General features: G+C 36.7%; 1 protein-coding gene across 9 annotated transcripts in view; it reads right to left on the reverse strand.

The window, feature by feature from the left end:
* LOC110846270 overlaps positions 1-20,312 on the reverse strand; it is a 76,707-nt gene that overhangs the window by 14,853 nt on the left and 41,542 nt on the right. For all 9 annotated transcript variants that reach the window (XM_035849052.1, XM_035849054.1, XM_035849051.1 and 6 more), the window contains 19 exons: positions 14,548-14,636; positions 12,788-12,841; positions 12,653-12,679; positions 12,378-12,422; positions 12,205-12,265; positions 11,257-11,376; positions 10,515-10,651; positions 9,775-9,916; positions 9,657-9,685; positions 9,525-9,586; positions 4,304-4,388; positions 3,602-3,697; positions 3,246-3,369; positions 3,071-3,152; positions 2,882-2,923; positions 2,536-2,572; positions 1,501-1,555; positions 1,310-1,444; positions 604-656 (listed from right to left, as the gene is read on the reverse strand). In XM_035849052.1, the coding sequence (XP_035704945.1) occupies positions 604-656; positions 1,310-1,444; positions 1,501-1,555; positions 2,536-2,572; positions 2,882-2,923; positions 3,071-3,152; positions 3,246-3,369; positions 3,602-3,697; positions 4,304-4,388; positions 9,525-9,586; positions 9,657-9,685; positions 9,775-9,916; positions 10,515-10,651; positions 11,257-11,376; positions 12,205-12,265; positions 12,378-12,422; positions 12,653-12,679; positions 12,788-12,841; positions 14,548-14,636 (1,475 nt within the window). The remainder of the gene's footprint in view (positions 1-603; positions 657-1,309; positions 1,445-1,500; positions 1,556-2,535; positions 2,573-2,881; positions 2,924-3,070; positions 3,153-3,245; positions 3,370-3,601; positions 3,698-4,303; positions 4,389-9,524; positions 9,587-9,656; positions 9,686-9,774; positions 9,917-10,514; positions 10,652-11,256; positions 11,377-12,204; positions 12,266-12,377; positions 12,423-12,652; positions 12,680-12,787; positions 12,842-14,547; positions 14,637-20,312) is intronic.

A 20,312-nucleotide genomic window follows, 5' to 3' on the forward strand; every position in this document is an offset into this window, starting at 1 on the left:
CTGGGTTTCTAATGCGCATTCTACACATAAATCTATATGCATTTCGTGAAACATATATTCTTTATTTCACAAACTAAACATACTCCTATGTTAGCAATTCATGGCGTTATCTCAGATGAACCATGGAACACGTTTATTAAGACCCTCAATTATAAACCCCTCCCTCGGTCAGTTAAACAAATAAATATGTATCTTACGCTCTGACTATGGAACAGTAGGTCTATGATAAATTCCACTACGACTTGTGAAATTGGAGTAATTATACATAGCTGAGGATGGATATGATAGTAATAATGTATAATGTAACGTACAATGTTGGTCAGAAATAGGTGGCATGCAATGCAATTTGTGAGGTTATAGCTTTAAATCAACACAAACTTCATAAATGCTATGCTATTTGGCAAGAAGCGATCGAGGAGATGGGTTTATCGGTTATCAATTAGCATTGAAAACTTTGCCGAAAGCGGAAAACGGAACTCGATTTCAAATATTATTCCACAATTATGGAGACTTATTCCTGAATAATTAAAATAATCTGAAATGCCGTATATTTTTTGGAATTTTGAATTAGTCATCACATTAAAACTTTTAGGATCTACTCACCCGATCCAATTTCCGAAATGTAGATTGTTCCCAAAGGTATGGCTTGTAAGCACCTAAAATTAAAATATTTCAGTTTTAACGCACGTAATAGTATCATAAATTGCAATTTGACGACAGGATTATGAACTGAACAACAGATTATTACAACTTCCAACCCGATTTTACAAGGTGACTGAAATGATAAAATTATTCTGACTTCAAAACAATTTTCGTAGGTCTTCTGGCTTGGGATGATTTTGGCCCATTATATAAAAAATAATTCCAAAATTTGAGAGCAAGGTTATATTTTGAGAAGTTTGGGAGAATTTTCCTGCTCTCACTGTTTCCATAAAATAAATATAGCATTTATTTCGCCTATCTCTAAACTTTCCCCGCAACTCTGTGACGAGATGAGGGCGAAATCGGGATCAGACTATCCCTAACTTTGAAATGCTAGTTTTTATGAATCTGCTATTGTTGTTTTCAAAACCTGACATCTTTCTGGAGTGAAGTTGATTGAGTTGACGACAAAACAAATTTTTTTATTTAAAGGAGAACTCTCGGACGACATGATTGAAGGAAAAAAATGAATTTATTTCCAAATTTTCGACATTATACTCGTGTATATCCACCATCAATCATCAGGGATAAAAACAATATTTGGAAATCATCAAATACTATTTAAATTTTTAATAATAAAAGGAGGATAATATAGTATTAAGCTTACCAACTTCATCACGCGTAATGACCGACACTTCGTATCTCGTTGGTTTTCTCTTGGACCGAGGACTGCAACGAACAACTATGAACGTGTGGAGAAAGTGACTCTTGATACACGATGGGGAAAAGTGAGTGTTGTCTCCTTCAAGTAAAAAATCAATTAATAAACTAGTAAAGCAATGCACCCGAAACCCTTACCTTCAAGAAATACCACGCACACGATATCATTGCCAATGTGCCGTTTCCTTTGCAGCTGCAAAATAATGTACAATTTAACGTTCAATATTTCACACCAGATTTATTAACATTTACATACATGCATTTATATATAAATTATATATAGAATGGCATTGGCATCAATTGTAGACCGAGCTTCTACCAAGTTATCTGATGATGATCAAGACGAATATATGATGCTCAAGTACAAACCGACCGAGCTTCAAACTAATCTTGGAATAACACGAAACGTTTGGTGATCGCATCATTTGAATTCTACAGATTCTTCGAATCGTGATAATATTATCTTTTTCTCAATATCTTTTGCAAAGCACCATTCAATTCGTGACTACCATCTTCAACCCTGTGATACAGTTATTTCTATCCTCCTCATGTTCCTATTCTCCTCCTCGTGAATTTGCACAACTGCACTCGGACGACCTGATGCTGCGGGACCAAATCTCTAGTAGGAGGCAAGGACGAGTTTTACTGGTTCAACATGAAACAAATCCTATAAAAGAAATCTGTGCATCACGTAGAAAACTTTTGGAATACCTTGACAAGAAGATAATATAAAATGAGAACGAGAGACGCAGCCAGAGACGTACCGACGTATGTATGCTTGAGAGTTGTCGTCTATGTTTAGCAAACGAGGAAGGCATAAAATACCTTTGTTTATGGATCTTTGTGTTTATACACACATATAAAATAAATGCTTTAAGCTTTCTCTCAAGATTTCCCCAAGGAGAGAGTGGAGAAACCTCTGGCATCAATCTCCTGAGAGAAATGTTTGCATTTCTGTTGTAGCTACACATACACTACGTATGTTCGCATGTATGACTACACCTACGGAGAAATACGTACGTACACCTTGTTGTTGTTGTCGTGAGTTTAAGGAAATGTCTTTGAGCTTGCTTCCCTGAACAAGTAGGAACTTTACATTCCTCATAATCAACTTTTGGATCATCTTGCACTAACACAAAACGATTGGTTTAAGTAAATTTGATGTTAACTCACCTTTTGGGGATCATTTTTCTCATAGGGGAGAAGCGTCCTAAGAGTATTTGTTTAGTCAAGTCAAGGCTATTGTTCAGACTAATTCGTTCAGACTAACCAATAAACCATGAATACTATAAAATATCAATCCTAAATTCAGTTCCATATTACAGAAAGTCGAGGTAGAAACACAATTGAGAGTTGGAAGTGCACGCCTCAAGTGCAAATTGAGCCAATAATCTTCCACTTTCCCGAGTATGCATTCTCAAGTCCTCGATTAATAAAATGCAAATAAAGTGAGACCGAATTGAGATTGATGTCCGTTATAGTATTCAATAGTTTTAGTGAATTAATATCTTCAACTAACCCAACGTGAAACATTATCTCAATCCCTCGCCAATGTGTGTACCTGAAAAATCACAAACTTATTGTTAGATTACTGGGTGATGCTCTAAATCAGTCATTCGTGTCCCACTTTCGAGTGTAAGATCCCTTCTATATTCACTTTCACCCGCATCGTCAGGGTTTCAGATGCTACTAAAAATTTTGTACTTACACAGAGTAAAGTCCTGTCAAGTCGTGAACAGTGTCCAAGCCTCCTTTGTACTTGTCGAATCCTTTTAGTCGCACCTTTTCTCCTGCAATCATATAAATCAAATGTACTTACATGCGTAATCTAACCTCTTGCTCTCTTAAATAAGTTTGTTGAAAAAGAGTAGTTTTGGTCGTACCCAGGATTTGTAGAAACTCTTCGAATAACGCACTATTGTCATTGTTATCCAGGATCTCTTCCTCCGTATATTGGCCCTCTTTCACGTAAATGACACCAACCTTGAGCTCGGATTTTATGAACACCTACGCATGACAAAGATAACGAGTTCACGCTTACCATCAAATAAATGAAAACATGGGAAAAGAGTTTGAGAAATAATCACCGAAAGAGGTACAAGATCATAAACTTTACTCTACAATTCGTTATTAAGCAAACGTAGACGATCTTTTAGTAATACGGAATTCACTTATTTTCTGCTCACGTAGCACAATTTCCTGTAGTGATCTTATGACTCACGAAAAATGGATTGCTTACCTGGTCAAGCTTGAGCAATTCCTCCGGAGTATCGGGAAGCTGGCCTAAGGTTAGGGGCGGACTTAGGTTAATCTCTTTTCCAAGAGAGCGAACAACCTTCAAAGAACAGAGAAAAATTGTTAAAGTTGCGTTGGTTTTGTTTGGTCTAAATTAGCCTCCGTCCGTAGGCGTGGGATGGAGAAAGCGAGCGAGCAGTATTCTCTTGTAGTAGTAGTTTTATTAATGTAATGGAGACAAATGGCGTAGGTGGCGAAATTTAGAAAAATTTTACCACTAATTGTTTTCTCCTCTCACTCAATCTACATATTACCCATCACCTCTAAAACTAATTTATGAATGATTAAATGTGGCCATTTTATTCTCTGGTTTATACTATTTTAAATAATAAGCTATACTAGTGGATTTACACATGCATGTAAATTAGGCAGAATCAATTATGACATTTGAGAATTTAAACAAATTTTGGTATTCCTAAAATCCGTCATCTGCACTGATTCCAACAAACCGTAGGCCTTTTCAATTGCTGAGTTCTTGTATGGAGCTGAATCAATTAGTTTATACAAATTCATAATGCTGAAGTTATTAATAACCAAGTCCCAATTAGCTTATTCTCTTTTCGGGTTTGTTGCCTTATTTTAGTTAGCATAGCGAATCCCAAGTCCATGATTAAGGGAATGTAAGCATGCGAATGCGAGTTCTTACCTCCTCACGATTATATCGATCCGCAAAAACGCACGATGCAGGGATGAGCCCATGAACAGTGTAGCTTATCGCTCTTACTAATATCCTGGAATTTAAGTTACACAAATAGAAATTAACACTCATTAGCTTTGGTCCGCTCTGTACATACATTCTCCAAAAAAAACACCGTGTAGTTTTCAACCCAGTGCACAAAACTCTAAATTAGTTAGCAGAAACACGAAAATTACATCCACGTGCAGATCTCGTACCCGAAAACTTTTTCTCAACCATATTTCAACCAGCGTGGATAAAAATATTCCCAAGATTAGCCTTGAAAGAACAGCCTTTACTTTGTGAATATATTATTATGCGTGGTTCAGAAAAATTAACATTTTACGCCGATCGTAATTTCCAGTAAATGAAGGTAGAAAATGGATGCGAGTGAAAGTTTCCTTCGTGCATGACCCAACCAACATACGTACATACATAGACTTGAAAATCATGCATTTACTCGTAGATGTGAATTATGTGAATGCAACGTTTGCCACTGAATAACCGCTTGCAATATCCGGACGCAGCAAAATATTGAGTCTTATTCTAAAGTCCTTCAAAATGAAACTTTCTTCTTTTGAGCTAAATCAACTGAATCTGCATACGTAGCATTGGGCGAAAAACCTTGCTCAAAAAGATTCACGGAATAAATGAAATTTATTCAAACAACGTTCTGCCTTAGTTGGCCCCTGCTGATAGGTGTCAATTAATCAAAATCAAAAGGTGCAAAAGTTCTGAATTTGTGATGCCAGACAGACTTTGAGTGTTTTTTGTTCTATAATTTCTCACAGCAGTCTTCTTTCAATTTTAATCTCATTCAAGTCACCATCTGTCGTTAAATAAAGTTTTCTAAAGTACGGCTGAATGATGATCGTGGTTTTCTGTAGATACTTAAGCATATGATTTTAGAAATAAACCTCTGAGAAGGAAAAGGAATATGTGTCCTGAGAGAGAACATATGGACGTTCTGGTGAGTAAAATAAATGATGGACTAAATCCCATTTATTTATCTGCTTAAAATTCTCTAGATCGTTTCCTCCATTGCAAGGAAAATTACAACAGGAACCTTGCTTAAAATTTGTCATGCATTTGGGTGTGTGACGCCATCTTACACGGCAAACAATGTCGTACCGATAAAAAAACTCTGCGAATTATGACACATCTGCTGTGTTTTTTCTCATTCCACAGTTGTTGGTCATGCAAGGTGTCTGCAAGGGCATTTGCAGCATGTAAAAAAAATTATCCGCTATCGATCAACCAGCAGAAATGGGTCTACTAAACTACTTTTGTTCCAGTGGGATTACCAGAAAAAATGATTATTACAAGACACATCAACACACTTTTTGATTAGACAATATTTGAAGTGCTCAAGATGCGTAGAGTGAGAGTGAGAAAGGAAGAAAAGTGCATGATCTAGCTTTCTCTCTCCTCGTGAGTGAGTGAGTGAGTGAGTTTGCCTTATTGCTTTCTCCACACATTCTCCGTCTCCCTCTGAGCCGGAGCATCTGCTGGGCTGCGAAGGGGGAAATAAGCATGAGAGTCAGTCGGCAAGTGTGCAGTGTGCCTGGCTCGAGATGGAAATCGATTTCCCCATTTCCCAGAGGTCCCAAGGAGGAGGATGGCGAAGGAACGTCATATTCCTCAAGTTACTACACACACACTCCTCCGTCTGTTTGTCCTGCCTACCCACCACCATCACCACCACTGTCTCTGAATAGGTCGGTTTCCTCCACTTTCACCCAAACCAAACAGGTAGACAGTGAGACTACTTTTGGGTTCAAAGACTCAAAACCAAACTAAAACTGGGCTAGTTGCAAGTTTGAGAGAGATTCTTCTTTCTTTGTGATTCCTTTTGGTGTAGGTTGAGAAGAGAGAGAGAGAGAAAGTTTCCTCCATTCTCTTACGTGCTCCCATTTTCTCCGTCTGACTTGAACTCTCATTCACTGTGGACCAAGATGCACGGCATGTCTTTTCCCCAAGTATTCATGTTTAGCAGCAGATCTGGTTGCTCAGTAGTATTTACCAATTTGTTCATCTACTTCCAACCAATTCACTTGTTTGTTCATTTCTTTCCTTCGTTTTCTTTCTTTCTTTCTTTCACTGTCACTGCTGCATGTCTTTGGATTTTACCGATCTTCTCCAGCCCTAGTTAAGTATCTATCTATACACATGTACGAACTACATTTTCGTGACGTAAGGATTTGTACAAGCTCGTCCTCTCGTCCTATATCAACAAGTTCTCTGAGAATAAATATTGCAACCAACTATGGATATGCATCCATGTACATATGTGTACGTTATGTAACACTGGCTGTCAATATATCTAACTGCAGCTGGATACACAATTTGATCCAGTATTTTTGATACGTAGAAATATCAAGACGCAAATTCTGCTTGCAGATTTTAATCCTATGCAAATTGAATTATTATTTTCCAAAGTTTAGAAACAATTAGAGATGGCATGGTGTTAGAATAGAATAATAATTACACTAAATTGCAATGAGATCATTCTTGTGGTTCATCGTCACAAAACAATACGAACAAATCTGTGGAATACTGAGAAAGTAGGCGTTACGTAACATGGATGGTAGAAATTTCTTGTAGCCCACTATATAATCAATCCAAGTTTCGTGTATCTCTGTCTCGCAACAGAAAAGAAGTAACTTCAAGAACAGGTTAAAATGTAGTAAGCTAAGCAGAAGTGAAGCCTCGCCAAATAAATTTTCAATCTAAACCAACTTATGCAGGAGTATGTATATTTAGATGCGTAAATAGGAATGGTAATTAAATTTTCAGCAATTCAAAACAGTTTTTCATGTTTCAGTTGATCACGAGTTTGTTTAGAAAGTTGATGGTTTCTCCTAATGTCAAGCCCAAAGTAAATATAAATAGCATTACAGCGTATTTATAACGCACCCACGCCACCCACTAATACCAGATTCTGTGTCACACAAGACACACAGTACACACCCCGTATGAGCAATTTTGTGCATAAAACTCGGGATTCCGAAATAAATGTCCATAAGTAAATATATGCTCATTCGTAATAACATAAAAGTTTAGTGCATTATCAAACAAAATATTAGCTTTGCTTTGGAGTTGTTCGTTGTTTTAGTACAGACAAACGAAAGTGTGTGGAGACGACTGAAAAAGAATGTAGCTTTGTGAAAAGTATAAACCAAGTTTGCTCTGATTTACAGATCAGTCGAAGAAAGCACTGTCCCCAGTCCGCATTTACCAATATGGCAGAAATAACAACTATTTTTGAGCGAATAATTTGGATTTATAAGGAAAAAGAGCAGTGGATTGAATCAACTTTATTTGAAATTATCAACTTTCACCATTATTCTCTTCATTGTTCGATATCACTCTGACAGTCAAGTCGTTCCTGTTCAGATTCAATATATATAAGCGTTGGTTGACGAAGTAATCCTATTATCGGTTTACTTTTAATAAAAGGAAAATCCCTCAACAGGCTCAACTATGTGATTCTTTCCCACAAAAAATAGCGACGACACTTCTTTTGAGAAAGGATTCCAAGAGGTTTTGTAGAAATCCACAAAATTGAAGTTTTGTTGATGGTTGATTCGATTATATATCAAAAATATAGGAAAAATGGAAAAAAGAGATACAAACACAACCCTCTTGCGTCGTCAAAACTGAATTTTGGTAAGAATTAATTTTTCCCCGTCCCCCACGTGTTTATTTGCAATTTATGTATGAACTGGGGAAAATATGTAAACGGATAAAATTAACAAAAAAAATCACTTCATAACGATAGCACAACAGACTAAAATTAAATTACGATGGAAAATATGATAATGAAACTGGTGAAGTTTTCTTGATTGACAAGTACTGTGATCCGTGGGTGGGTCACGGGTGGGTGGATTCATTGAGCAGATGAGGAACATATTTAGTATGGCATAGCTATGCCATACGCGTGCCCAAGCCAAGTCATAGCACGTCTATAGCCTACTATCAGTTAAATGCTTGCCAAAGTTATCTGAGGTTAATTAAATGGCGATGAAAAAACGTAATGAATATTTATATTTTAGTGAATAGTGAGGAATCGCCTTGTCTCACCTTTCCTCAGTCAACTCAAGTTTGCTGAGGTTAGAGCCTACCAGTTAGACATTGTATTTTTCATGGGTATAAAGGCGCACATACCTTATCGATTTACTGGTTATGGATGCCAGGATACCGACAGTTATGCAGTAGAAGTGCTAGCTTTTATTATTCATACCCTAAGGTATTGCCTTACATAAATACATATATAGCGTTAATAATGTGACGCGTACAAAAAATCATTTGATTCTGCTATCGTTAAATACTGAAAAAGTTCAATTTCAAGAAGGAATTCCTCAACCTGGTCACTTACAGGGTATTCCGACCTGGGTTTTAATGGGTTGGGTTTTATTGGGTTTTAATGGGTTTTAATGGGTTGTAAATGAATAAAACCCAGTGGGTTTTACCATGTTAAGTGGGTTTTATTTGGGTTTTAATGGGTTTTATTGGGTTTTAATTGAGTTTTACTTAAAAACTACATTCTAAAAGTTAAATACATCTCCTATACGTTAGAAGACGTTATCTCAATTCATTCTAAAGCAGTTTATTTCATTACTATTCTAATATATGAAAATTCGGAACAATTCAATAATTGACTCCATCCTTTAGCATCACAGATTTCAAGTGTTATAAAACAAAATAATTTCCGAATAGATACAAATTCCTAATTATTTTTGTTAAGTTATTACTTAAAACTAATAAAACCCTATAAAACCCATTTAAACCCAATAAGACCCATTAAAACCCATTAAAACCCAAATAAAACCCAATTAACATGGTAAAACCCATTAAAACCCATGGGTTTTATAATTTTTGATTAAAACCCTGGGTTTTTCCGAAACATAAATAAGTGACTCACTTATTTATGTAAGGTATGCATACACAACGCTGAGCGTGGAATTTAGCAATCATTGTATAACTAATTTTAGAAGTTATCTTTGTTAAAATGGATTTCATGGATATAAGTCGTATTTAAGCTTTGTATATAGAATTGAAAACGCACAACTGGGCATATCGGAATATAATATGTACAGTTATCGTGATTATCATGAATTTTCACAGCAACTTGATGTTCAAAAAGAGTAGAGAAAGAAAATCAGAAAACAGATGGTTTTATTAACTTTACCTGAATTGGTCTCTGCCGTTTAATGTTTCCTGTTTGAGAGAGAGGATGACAGGTCCCAGATCCTGAGATAAGGCATTTATTAGTTACCAAGAATAAAACAAGCACAAAGATTATACTGCCGTAATATTATACCTCGTCGTTTGTGAAGTAATTCCAGTGTTCTAGAAGAAATTATCAGTTTTTAATTAATCTGTTGCTCTACATAGTCATCGTGGAAACTAGTTATTACATTCATAAACTGTGTGCTTACCTGTTCCAAACAAATATTTCTCGTACGTCTCTTGCTCCACAGAAGTCAGCTCGAAGCAGCCATTTTTCTCCCATTGCTCCTCAATCGATGTTTTTGTTGGTTCACATATTCTTGGGAGGCGATCTTCGTCTTCTTCTGTACACTGAAATGCACGCAAAAGAGATGAAATCCATAAAATAAAAAAGCGACAATCCAAAGAGCAAGAAACCACTGCTGCTACTTGGTCGAAATAATAAACCTGAACAATAGTAATAGAACTAAACAAATTTGTTCGCCGTATAAAGCAGTATTTTTTTGGCATCCCTATTTTGAACGACGTTGGAAACCCGCATATTTACGTAGGTATTCAATTGCAAATCCAATTTTTGAACTGTCTGAGTGAAATATGCACACATGGTACATATTTAAAGACTTTAACCCTAGTGAAACACTACAGTCTCACGTTTCCTAGATGATCCGCAAGCCAACATGATAGGATGACGACTCACAACGGAAAATAAGAAAATGTTCATGACCCCGACGAGCTTTACTAACCTATCAGAGATACATACTCACATACATACGTGCATTACTTGAAGAAGCATTCTAGCTTTCAATAATCAAATTGAGCACAAAATTTAATCCTGAAGAGTGAATACATGTATGTATGAATATAAATATATTCCACGCGCATATATTCAACCAAGTTTATATTCAACGAAATTTATTGGACATATCAAGTTTTCTCCGTGCACACTTACCACTTGGATGTTTGCGTGGTTTTTTCTTTTCTTCTTTCGAGCACCTTCATTGCCATCAAAGTCTTCATTTTCTTCATCATCGTCATCGACCTCGTCCTCATCATCCTTCGAATCTTCCTCCTCTTTCTCTTGGAAATCTAGACAATGGAACCGAATGTAAATTTGCGTAATTGCCTACCCAACGATTATGCAACAGCCTATCGGATTGGATTGTATAATATACTATGCATTTATACACACCAAAATACCTTTGTGTTACATATTTCTGACATAAGTGTGTTATTTTATATAAAATTATCTCATCCTCCCACCCACGACATTGTGAGCGTATTAATAAATTTTATGCATGCACCTTTTTCACGGTTCAGTTGAAGAGCTTGACAAAAGACTAGGCACCATTTTGACAATTTTAAGATCAAATGTTCTTCCCTTCAGGGTTCCCCGTTATATATTTAGTGAAACTAGATGAATTTCAACAATATTTTCAATATTATCTAACTTTGGATACAGTAGTATAGCCCATGGCAGATTGTCTGTATCGGTAGGTCGATAGGCTGTGCTCTTATATAAGTACTTTCCGTTCTATTGATATGCCCGACTCTCAGAATTCTTTCGCATTCCGACGACTATTTGCTTGTCGAGAAAGCGTGCTGTAATTCTATCAAGTGAACTTTCATCATCATCCTCCCTGCCTCCTGGCCAACAACATTCGGCATGCATGGAATTGCTATCTTTCTCTTACCAGATTCCGATTGCTCATCCCAAACATTTGGATTTCCCCTGTTTTGGTTTTGTCTGGAACATTCAATCCAATAGCCTGGTGTTGGAATTAATTGATGTGGGTATTCTTCACAAAATTCATCTGAAAATAGTTAGTCAGTTTATACACATACATATCCTGCATAATTAAAGGATGCACAATTACTCATTCATCACTATTGAATAATGGGAGGCTTGGGAATTCCACCCAACATGCGAGAGAGTGACAAAAATATGCACAAAATGACTTTGGAGGGGCAGCTGCTACTACCCCAAAGGGGCTTTGATACATGATTGCAGGACGAATGGTAAACTTTGTCAATTATAAAGTTTTAATGGAGACAGAGACAAACGACAAGGCTGTCCAACTCCAGTTCTCAGCACTTGGCAGCCCAAGAATTATCTCCACTGCCAAATTTTCTAGCTTCCGTGACACCAATCAAACTCGTCGACATGTATAAATATGTATGCATCACACAGTATGATTGGTTTTACTTGGGAAATAACTATAAACTTTCAATCAATACTGCATACTTTGCCGCAAGAAGCTTTTGCACAAATATCTCACCTGAACCAAGTTCAAATTATGAAATTATGAATTATCGATTGAATTTTCTTCAATATTAAAAGCAAATCTTCTCCTCAACAGATAAAAGATGATGAGATTCGCATGCACCCCAAACGAGGTAGATAATCAAATTACAAGGTGGCCTATGCTTATTAATTATTTTTTTATCGATATGAAATTCATATTATGAATTAATTTGGTTTAATGTACAAGTTCCAATATTATGTTCTTGTAAATGTCTGACTTGATAATTTTGTTACGAAATTAGTCTCATTTCTAGTTATTAAATAATAAAAGAAAGCCATAAAAAATTATTATCTGGAAAATGTCTAACTTTTATTACAGAATAAATGTAGAACAAACCTGAACAACTTTGTGGTGGAAGAGGAAATATGAGCGTGGTTGAAGATTTCCGTCTGGCCACCTGTTGAAATGACAAAGGACATAACATGTCAAAGTGGTCTTTAATTTTCAACATTGGAATGAAACAGTTTAGTCAGAATATTTATATTGATTTTAATACTTTAAATACTTACAGCACACCCTAAGCTTTGTGGCTTGAAGGATCGCAGTTGGTTCATCTGCAAAAACAATCAAGTGTTGCACGACGCACATTAAATAGAAGAACGAGGGACATGTAAACACTGATATTGTTTTAGTATTCAATTAGCTGTATATATTAAATAAAATAAATTTGTTGGTCGTACTTTCGTAGTTTAATAAAAAATGGATAAACTAGAAGAATTGACGGATTGAGAAACAATTTTCCAGTTCCGAGTAAGAAAAACAAGTAGACAAACAAACGACTTACAAAATCTGAACACTCCATCAGAGCCACCTAATAATTTAATATACACGAAAAAAACATTTAAAGATGACCGAAAAATCGATATCGAAGCATACGTGAATATTTATTTCTCCTCAAAATAAAATAACTTTCACTTACGTCTGCAAAGTGCAGATCACACAAAATCTGGTTCTTGAAGCGCCGAGCCCTCTTCTGCAATCAAATTTTATTAATGCATTACAAATTGGCAAGAATTAATTTGATTTAATATTTCTTTACTTATCAGCGAATCAGATTCATATTCAATAACGAAATGTGCCAATTTATTTTGTTTGCATTAATTTATCTGCGCCTTATTATATCAATCTCAACGTTATAAAGAACAAACTATTTAATTCCTAGAGCCGTTGTAATTAATTCAAGCACACTTTGTTGCGCAGTGACTTTCACAGCCTCCGAGTCTGTGTTCATGCATAAGCAAACAGTGCTTAAACAATGGGGAGCTGATGAGAGAGCAACTTGTTTGCTTTCATTATCGCCTCTCATGCATTCCCATTCACAAGTTGAACTATTGCTACGGTGGACAAACCTTATTGCCTCGATGATAAGGCGCAATAACACTTCAAAACGTCGCAAGAAGTTTATTTTGCATCAAAGAAAAACAGGAACTATTTTTATGAGCTCTCCAAGTGCGAACAATTTCAATCAATGGAACACTTTTCTTGCCACTCTGCTTCTTAAACTTTTGACTACATATTTGTCTCATAAAGACAACTTTCTCTCTTATACAGGAGAACTATATACAAAACAATTCGTAGCTTGTCGTGTAAATCGTCATACATCTGTACGACAATATGGATACAAAGCAATACTGTTTGACGTTTTGCCATTCTATAGGATACTAGTAGTACTAAACGTGAAGAAATCAGCAAATCTGAGCATCTGAATTCTCATTATATAGATTTACGGTGCTTGACTACTACTGGTATGTACATATGTCAAATGGAAATAAAAAAGTTGTGAGTACATACTTACGCACAAAGTCATTGAAAAGGAATCCTCAATTTTAAACGATATTTTTGTTATTGTATTTTAATTTGTTGTTATTTTTTGCATTTCTATGAATGCGTGTGGCGAGACTTTCGTTTGCCTTTAGTCAAAACTAGTATGGGTTTCCAAAAGCAAACTTTTTAAACTATGTATTTCTCGATTTCAGAATTCAGAAACACGCACATTCAGGGTAACGTATTTAAAAGTATGAGTGTTTCTGAATAGGTACTTCAAATAATGAACAGACTGAATTTATTTTCATCAGAATCTGGGAGGTTAAAGAGTACATATGACACGTGCGCCTTTATATTACAATGTGTTATTGGTTAGATAGGGTCATAAGGGTTGGAGTCAGTTCTTATTGAACTTATAACTATTTAAATAGACTAGACTTTTTGCCTTATTTATTTACTCTTTCAATTATCCAGCACCTGCACAATTTGTAAATGTGAATTTCTTGCTCATTAAGACTGTAAATTAATTGTAATTTACATTGTTGGAATAAAATCAGTTATATATATTTATTTCCCTTTGTAATAATTGCCAGCAATACTATTATCACAAAGCAATTGGGTGTAATTCGTGTAAATTTATATACCGTATATGCCTTGATAAGCAAACATGTTCAATCTTTTATGTATTTATATGTACAATTATGAACATAACCTATGCATTGCTAGTCCTAATTAAATGCGTGTTTAAGGCGTTCCATATTCGACAGTACAAAAAGGTGCAATATAAATAAACGAGTGCTGGGAAGGTTGCCCTCCTTTTAGCAATGATTGACATTGTCAATGGAATTCATGGACCGAAAAAGAAAGTTCCTTTCTCTTGTAGCCTGTTATCCTGCAATAGAAAATGCCACTTACTTGAGTAATTCCAGAAAGGTTGATTCCACAAGAATTGCACCGCAAACATTCTTCGTGGTAGTGATTGTTGTCGTATAACGATGATTGTTCTGTAATTGCATAAAATTGTAATTAGTCATTATTGGTATCTAAGATTTATGTACGTTATCTGTGTCAATGTACGATCAGGGTGTAATCAACCAAGTAATGGGCAGTTTATTCGCTTTTTTACATACTTGAAGTCTCTTGCTTGTCTAAAATCATCCATATTCATGCAATCATTCTCACCGTAGACTAGCCAGACTTGTGCATGTATGCACGTACGCATAGAGAACTGGGAGAGCTGCCCCGTAAAAAGTCTGGCTAACCGCACTGGCTCCCGAGCTGAGGGAGGGTGAGACGTTGCATTAGGAATGAGGTGTTTGAGTGTGAAGTGAAAGCACGTCGGGCCATTTAATGGAGCAAATGGGCATTTCATCGAAACCATAATTTTCCCACTGGACTTCAATTGAGGATTAAGAGCACTTTGCTTTGATAAGTGAGATGAATATTTTATTACGGTCGACAGTCGACATTACGGACTTGGGCGGTAACACGACCGTGTATGCAGTAAGCCTGCCCATCACGTGTAATGGATGAACTATACATTTCTGTCCACAAGAGACTTTATGTTATTATGTTCCCCGAGTTGTTCTGTCTTTCAACCTGTCGCCTCAACTTGCTTAGATTCGAGACACTCGAGAAATCCAAGACGTCATTCACCTCGCAATCATGCATATGTGTATACATACGTACTTATGAACATACTTCGGTGTGTACGCAGAGTAACCGCAAGCATAACATATATAGACTGGATGAGTCCTATACAATAAATCTAATTTATTATGTAATTTGAATGCATGTCAGAGGAGTCGGGTCCTTGAGTGAGAAATCCAGCATTTGATTATACGAATTCATACAAGTCCATACATGCATTGGATTAAGCGTCGACATTTTCAAGGGTTTCTTCATCATCATTTGTTTGCAAATTAATTAGTTGGATATGTTGAACAACCGGCAGTGTTATGCTGATGCGACCTAAATAAGTTTTACCCAAGCAACGGAAGCTTTAATCAATTTAATTTATTTGAAGTGGAAAGTTTAAGGCAGATTTGGTTTCAGGAGAAGCTGTGTGAGGTAATAAAGCTAATGGGAAACTTGAGTTTTTCTTTGAGAAATTTTAAATCACTCCATCATACTCAAATCCATAAAGCCCTAATACATTTCCACAAGAAAACAAGGAAACCCACAGGTACAACGACACTAAATATGCTAAGAAACAGACACCCAATGTTATAAGCAAATCTCTTATAATTGTTCCACCCTTCCAATGAAGAATACATACAGGTGACGTAAACGAAGCGTTTGAATATAATAATATAATGTCCGCAAATATAATTGACCAATTGACCTGTCAAATATTGTATGTGAAACGCCTGACTGAGCTTGTCAGATAAATATAATATATATTTTATATGTATATGTCTATCAATGAGATATATAATTAAATTTGCACAAAGTCAGGTAAGAGTTTTGTTTGAATTTCAATTGCAGACTCCATAATTAGGTAGGTATACTCAAAGACAGGCTTCATGATAACCAAAATTCCTCATCTGTACGTGTATATTAATTAATAGTGTTACGCAACTAAAGACTATATGCTTTCGTTTGAAACAAATTATCGACCCATCTTTTCTCTACTGTTCATAAATCTGAATATTGAAATCTCGTGACGAGATATTTCTCATAATATGGCATTGTGCAACTGTACAACTGTCACCCATGTACATGCAAAAATTAATAAAAATAACCGAAAATTTCACGTATAATTATATTTATATTAGAATTTAGAACTTTGAAATTCTTTGCCTTCTCTATAATTATTGAATTGTTCATGCAGAGAACAAATTCAGTTAAATTTACTCCAACTTTCGCTCAAAATAATATGAACCATGGAACTAGCCTACCATTATAATGCAGCAGCTCAAGTGAATAATATAGCTCTTTATTTAGAAGGTCTGCTCCTACTCGTACTTTCTCTGACCATTATTTTATTTATGTAAGCGAGAGAACCCGCAGCAGACGAAGAGAGAGACATGGATACCAACAATTACGAAAACATCGTGAAATGGTCAAGGCTTGATGACGACGATCATTCATGATAATGGTTACTCATCGACTCACATCCTCTTGTCTTGCCCAGACCCTAACCAGCGCCGTAGGGAAAACAGAGTGACCACCGTTGTATGAGCTGAGCCTATGGAGGCGCCTCTATACCTGAGAGTTACGCTTTCTCCAGTTTGGTTGCATTATGTGAGAAAATAATACAGCTTAATTGACTGAACTTTGTCGGCAGGCCACGTATCATATCGCAACACAACCACACGCAGAGAGAAAGAGAGAAAGGAGCATAAAATAAACTAACGATGATTCGATGTGAGTAATATTACATGGAAATGTAGATGATGAGAGAACGTTACTAAATATACTACGTATGTACTTACATATATACACTTGTATATGAGTAAACGCTCGCATATGGCTCTTTGCATATGAATAAATGTGGTCTGTGCATTAAAAAAAAGACTCAATTCTGGGTGGATTTCTTATGCAAAATTGGACCTTCTTGAAAGACCAGAGCTCATGTAACATGCCAAAGAGAATCAAAATCACACCAGAGTCTATACATGACTTGGTCAACAACTAGGCGTGGGAACTAGGCGTTTATTCGCACCGAGAGAACAAAGAAAATAGATCCATAAAAGTAAAAATGTCATCAAAAGACCTATATGTATGTGCTGGCCTATGTAGCACACAATGTAATGTTTGCCATATATGTGTTAGAGGCAGAATATCAAAAAAGCATCCTCGTGCATTTCGAGCTAAGTTTTGTCGTTGATCTCGCCATGAGAAATCGAGAGATAATGGAGGAGAGGAAGTATAAGCACTTCACGTGTCCTTGGAAAGTGCGGACAAACCAGCCCATAAACATCACCTTTGTCAAACAAATGTTCATTTTCACTTTTCCCATAGCCAAATTGCCTCCTCACACTGCGTGGATACGTTCATATGAAACTGCATGGTCTGGGTCTATAGCGTTTCGTGTGTAAATAACTACATGGGAGAGAATTGAGGGACTGTGCGGTCCTTCGAAAATCTGCCGTTGTCGTCCCCAAGTGGAATGCAACTTACAATGCGAAGGTGCCAGAGGCTGACCTCAGATTTTGACCAGACCAATTTTAATTTGTTCAGTCCCAAAAATAAGAAGACCCGTAATTTTAATTTTTTTAATGCGCAATACTTCAACCCCTCGGCGGCTGGTAAAGTTAAAAATTTTGCTCAATTTTGGAATTTTTCAAAATTCAGAAACAGGTAAACAATTAATAAATTCAAAAAATTTTGAAAAAAAGATTTGCGTTTTCAAAAAGTCAGTAGCATAATTCTGAATGTACATATTTCGGATTTTTTGAAATCATACCAAAATTAAGAGCAGTCAAATTGAGCATACAAATAAAAAAATACAGGTCAGCTTATTTTTGGCACCGAACAAAGTTGGTTCAATCGAAATCTGAGGTTAGCCACTGACACTTTCGCACTGCAAGTTTCTAGACAAATATATCAAACACCATGCACCCTCTTGATAACGAAACATCCGCGTACGTGTCATGGTGAGTATCTGCAAGTTTTGTTTTGAGACGATAAGTAATTGTGCCATTATCATCAGGAAATCTAATTGGTTACAGCGTGGATCAGAATGAAGAAAGTTTTGGCCGTTATACTCCCTCGTTGGTTATTACAGTTTCGTTTCGTCTTTCTTCACTCGCTGGCGATGTTTTTTAGAACAACTTGCAGAACTGGGTAGGAGCCGCCTAACAATTTAGAAACTCTTTCTCCTTTGTCCAAACACGCAGGCAAACTGGCAACACTTGTCTGCATGCAGCTTTGGTGGATGGATACATAGTTCGTAAATCACCACGGGGTTGCATGAAATTTGGTTAAATTGCTGATGTCAACTGAGAGTACCACCATCGTCACCACCATCACTACGATAGTTTATTGCATGAAAAAGAGTACATGTCACACAAAACAGAGGAGCCTACAACAACGTCCATAAATTTCCAGAGGCTGGATCCTTGTTTTTTGACTCCACGTTCATATTTCATCTGCTCAAAACTTCAAAAGCCGTAGTTCGCTTAACTCAACAATCCAAAGTAAACTCTTAAATCTTGAAGATGTCATTAGTGACATTGCCCAAATTGCAGAGTCCTTGGTGGATGAGAGAATGGATTAAATTAAATACACAACCAAAGTGAAAGCATTTCGCGCAGAGGATGAAACAGGTGGTGATGGTATTCGATGGTCCCTGTAATAATGTGCACACAGAGGCCAGGTAAGTAGTAGATTAAATCTTAAATAAATGGTGCAGACGACCAAGGCAAATTCTATTCTCTTCTTATTAATGTAGACCATTCATGCCCTTCTCACACGGCCTTCGCCTTACTTACTCACTTTTTCCTAATAGAATCATTTGCGTCAAATGCAAGTTCACGTGCTACCAGTTGTTCATCTCTGTGGTAATAAAGCAGTGAGCAGGATTTTCCCATAGCAAGAGACATCACATCTGCAGCAGCTTTAGTGGTGCTAGATTATTTCACTCTGGTTGGGCAAGTAAGTGCAAGGAAGTAATGAAGAAGTTTGCCTGGATGGCTGTTGAGAGATGTGAATGAGGCAAATATCGATCACCCTGCTTGGCTGGATAGTACGAGAGAGAAAGTGAAAACGAGCTGAGAAACAGCAGTCAGTCAACAATTCAGTTAGTTGGTTGGGTGGTGAAAATTTTGGGAAACTATCACACAAGCTCGAGCCATGCCATGCTGGAATTCATAGGAAAGCCGAATGGTATGCCTTATATTTCAGCATGTGGTGGGTGCATCAGAGCCCACTGTGAGCTACTAAGGAGGAGAGAAAGGAGGAAGAGAAATTCAGCATCATGGTCCACCGAAAGGATGAGAGAGAGATGGATGGATAGATTTTTAGCCTTTCACTAGTCCCGTCCCAATAATGCTCTACATAACCGTCAGGAAAACCCGGCTTAAGCATAACGGTATCCAGTCGTGAACTCATCACGTTCTAATTTACGGCAATCGAAGAGAGAGCAAAAGCGAGTTACAAAGTGCACCTTCTTAGATATTCCGTATCATTGGATGATTTCGTGGAGGTCGTATAACACGCTACGCTATTGTACTTGCAGGAGTAAAATGTAATTACGTGAAAGTATTTTCTGCTCATCCAATTGGATAATTCAATAACGTTCCCAATAATGGTAATTCAGTGTACATATTTATCCAGCGGTTCAAATGGAGGTTTCCTGCTTTGTGTTTCAAGTGAAAGAAGGATCTAAATATTTATGCGCGCTTTGTAATCATCCCCAGAGGAAGTTTTAGTTATCATCCGATTAACTCGTGTACAATTTTCACCAGATCGGAGCAGCATGAACCATGTCGTTCAGTTTTGCCCCTTTTCTAGGATTTGTACATATTTGCCCAATTCAATATCGGCACGATATCGATACTATACGTCAGACATAAGTCAGACACCGGGAAATGCAGTATGCATGCCCCGATGCAAATCGAATCGTTGTTTCGTGTAACGTATTTGATGAGGACGTTATGTATTGGCCCGGTGACATAACTTACCGTTGCACCATTCCAGTACCCAGAAAATAGGCAAAACTGAACGAAAACGGT

This window comes from Folsomia candida, unplaced genomic scaffold (assembly GCF_002217175.1).
Source record: "Folsomia candida strain VU population unplaced genomic scaffold, ASM221717v1 Fcan01_Sc003, whole genome shotgun sequence".
In the NCBI taxonomy this organism is placed as follows: domain Eukaryota; kingdom Metazoa; phylum Arthropoda; class Collembola; order Entomobryomorpha; family Isotomidae; genus Folsomia; species Folsomia candida.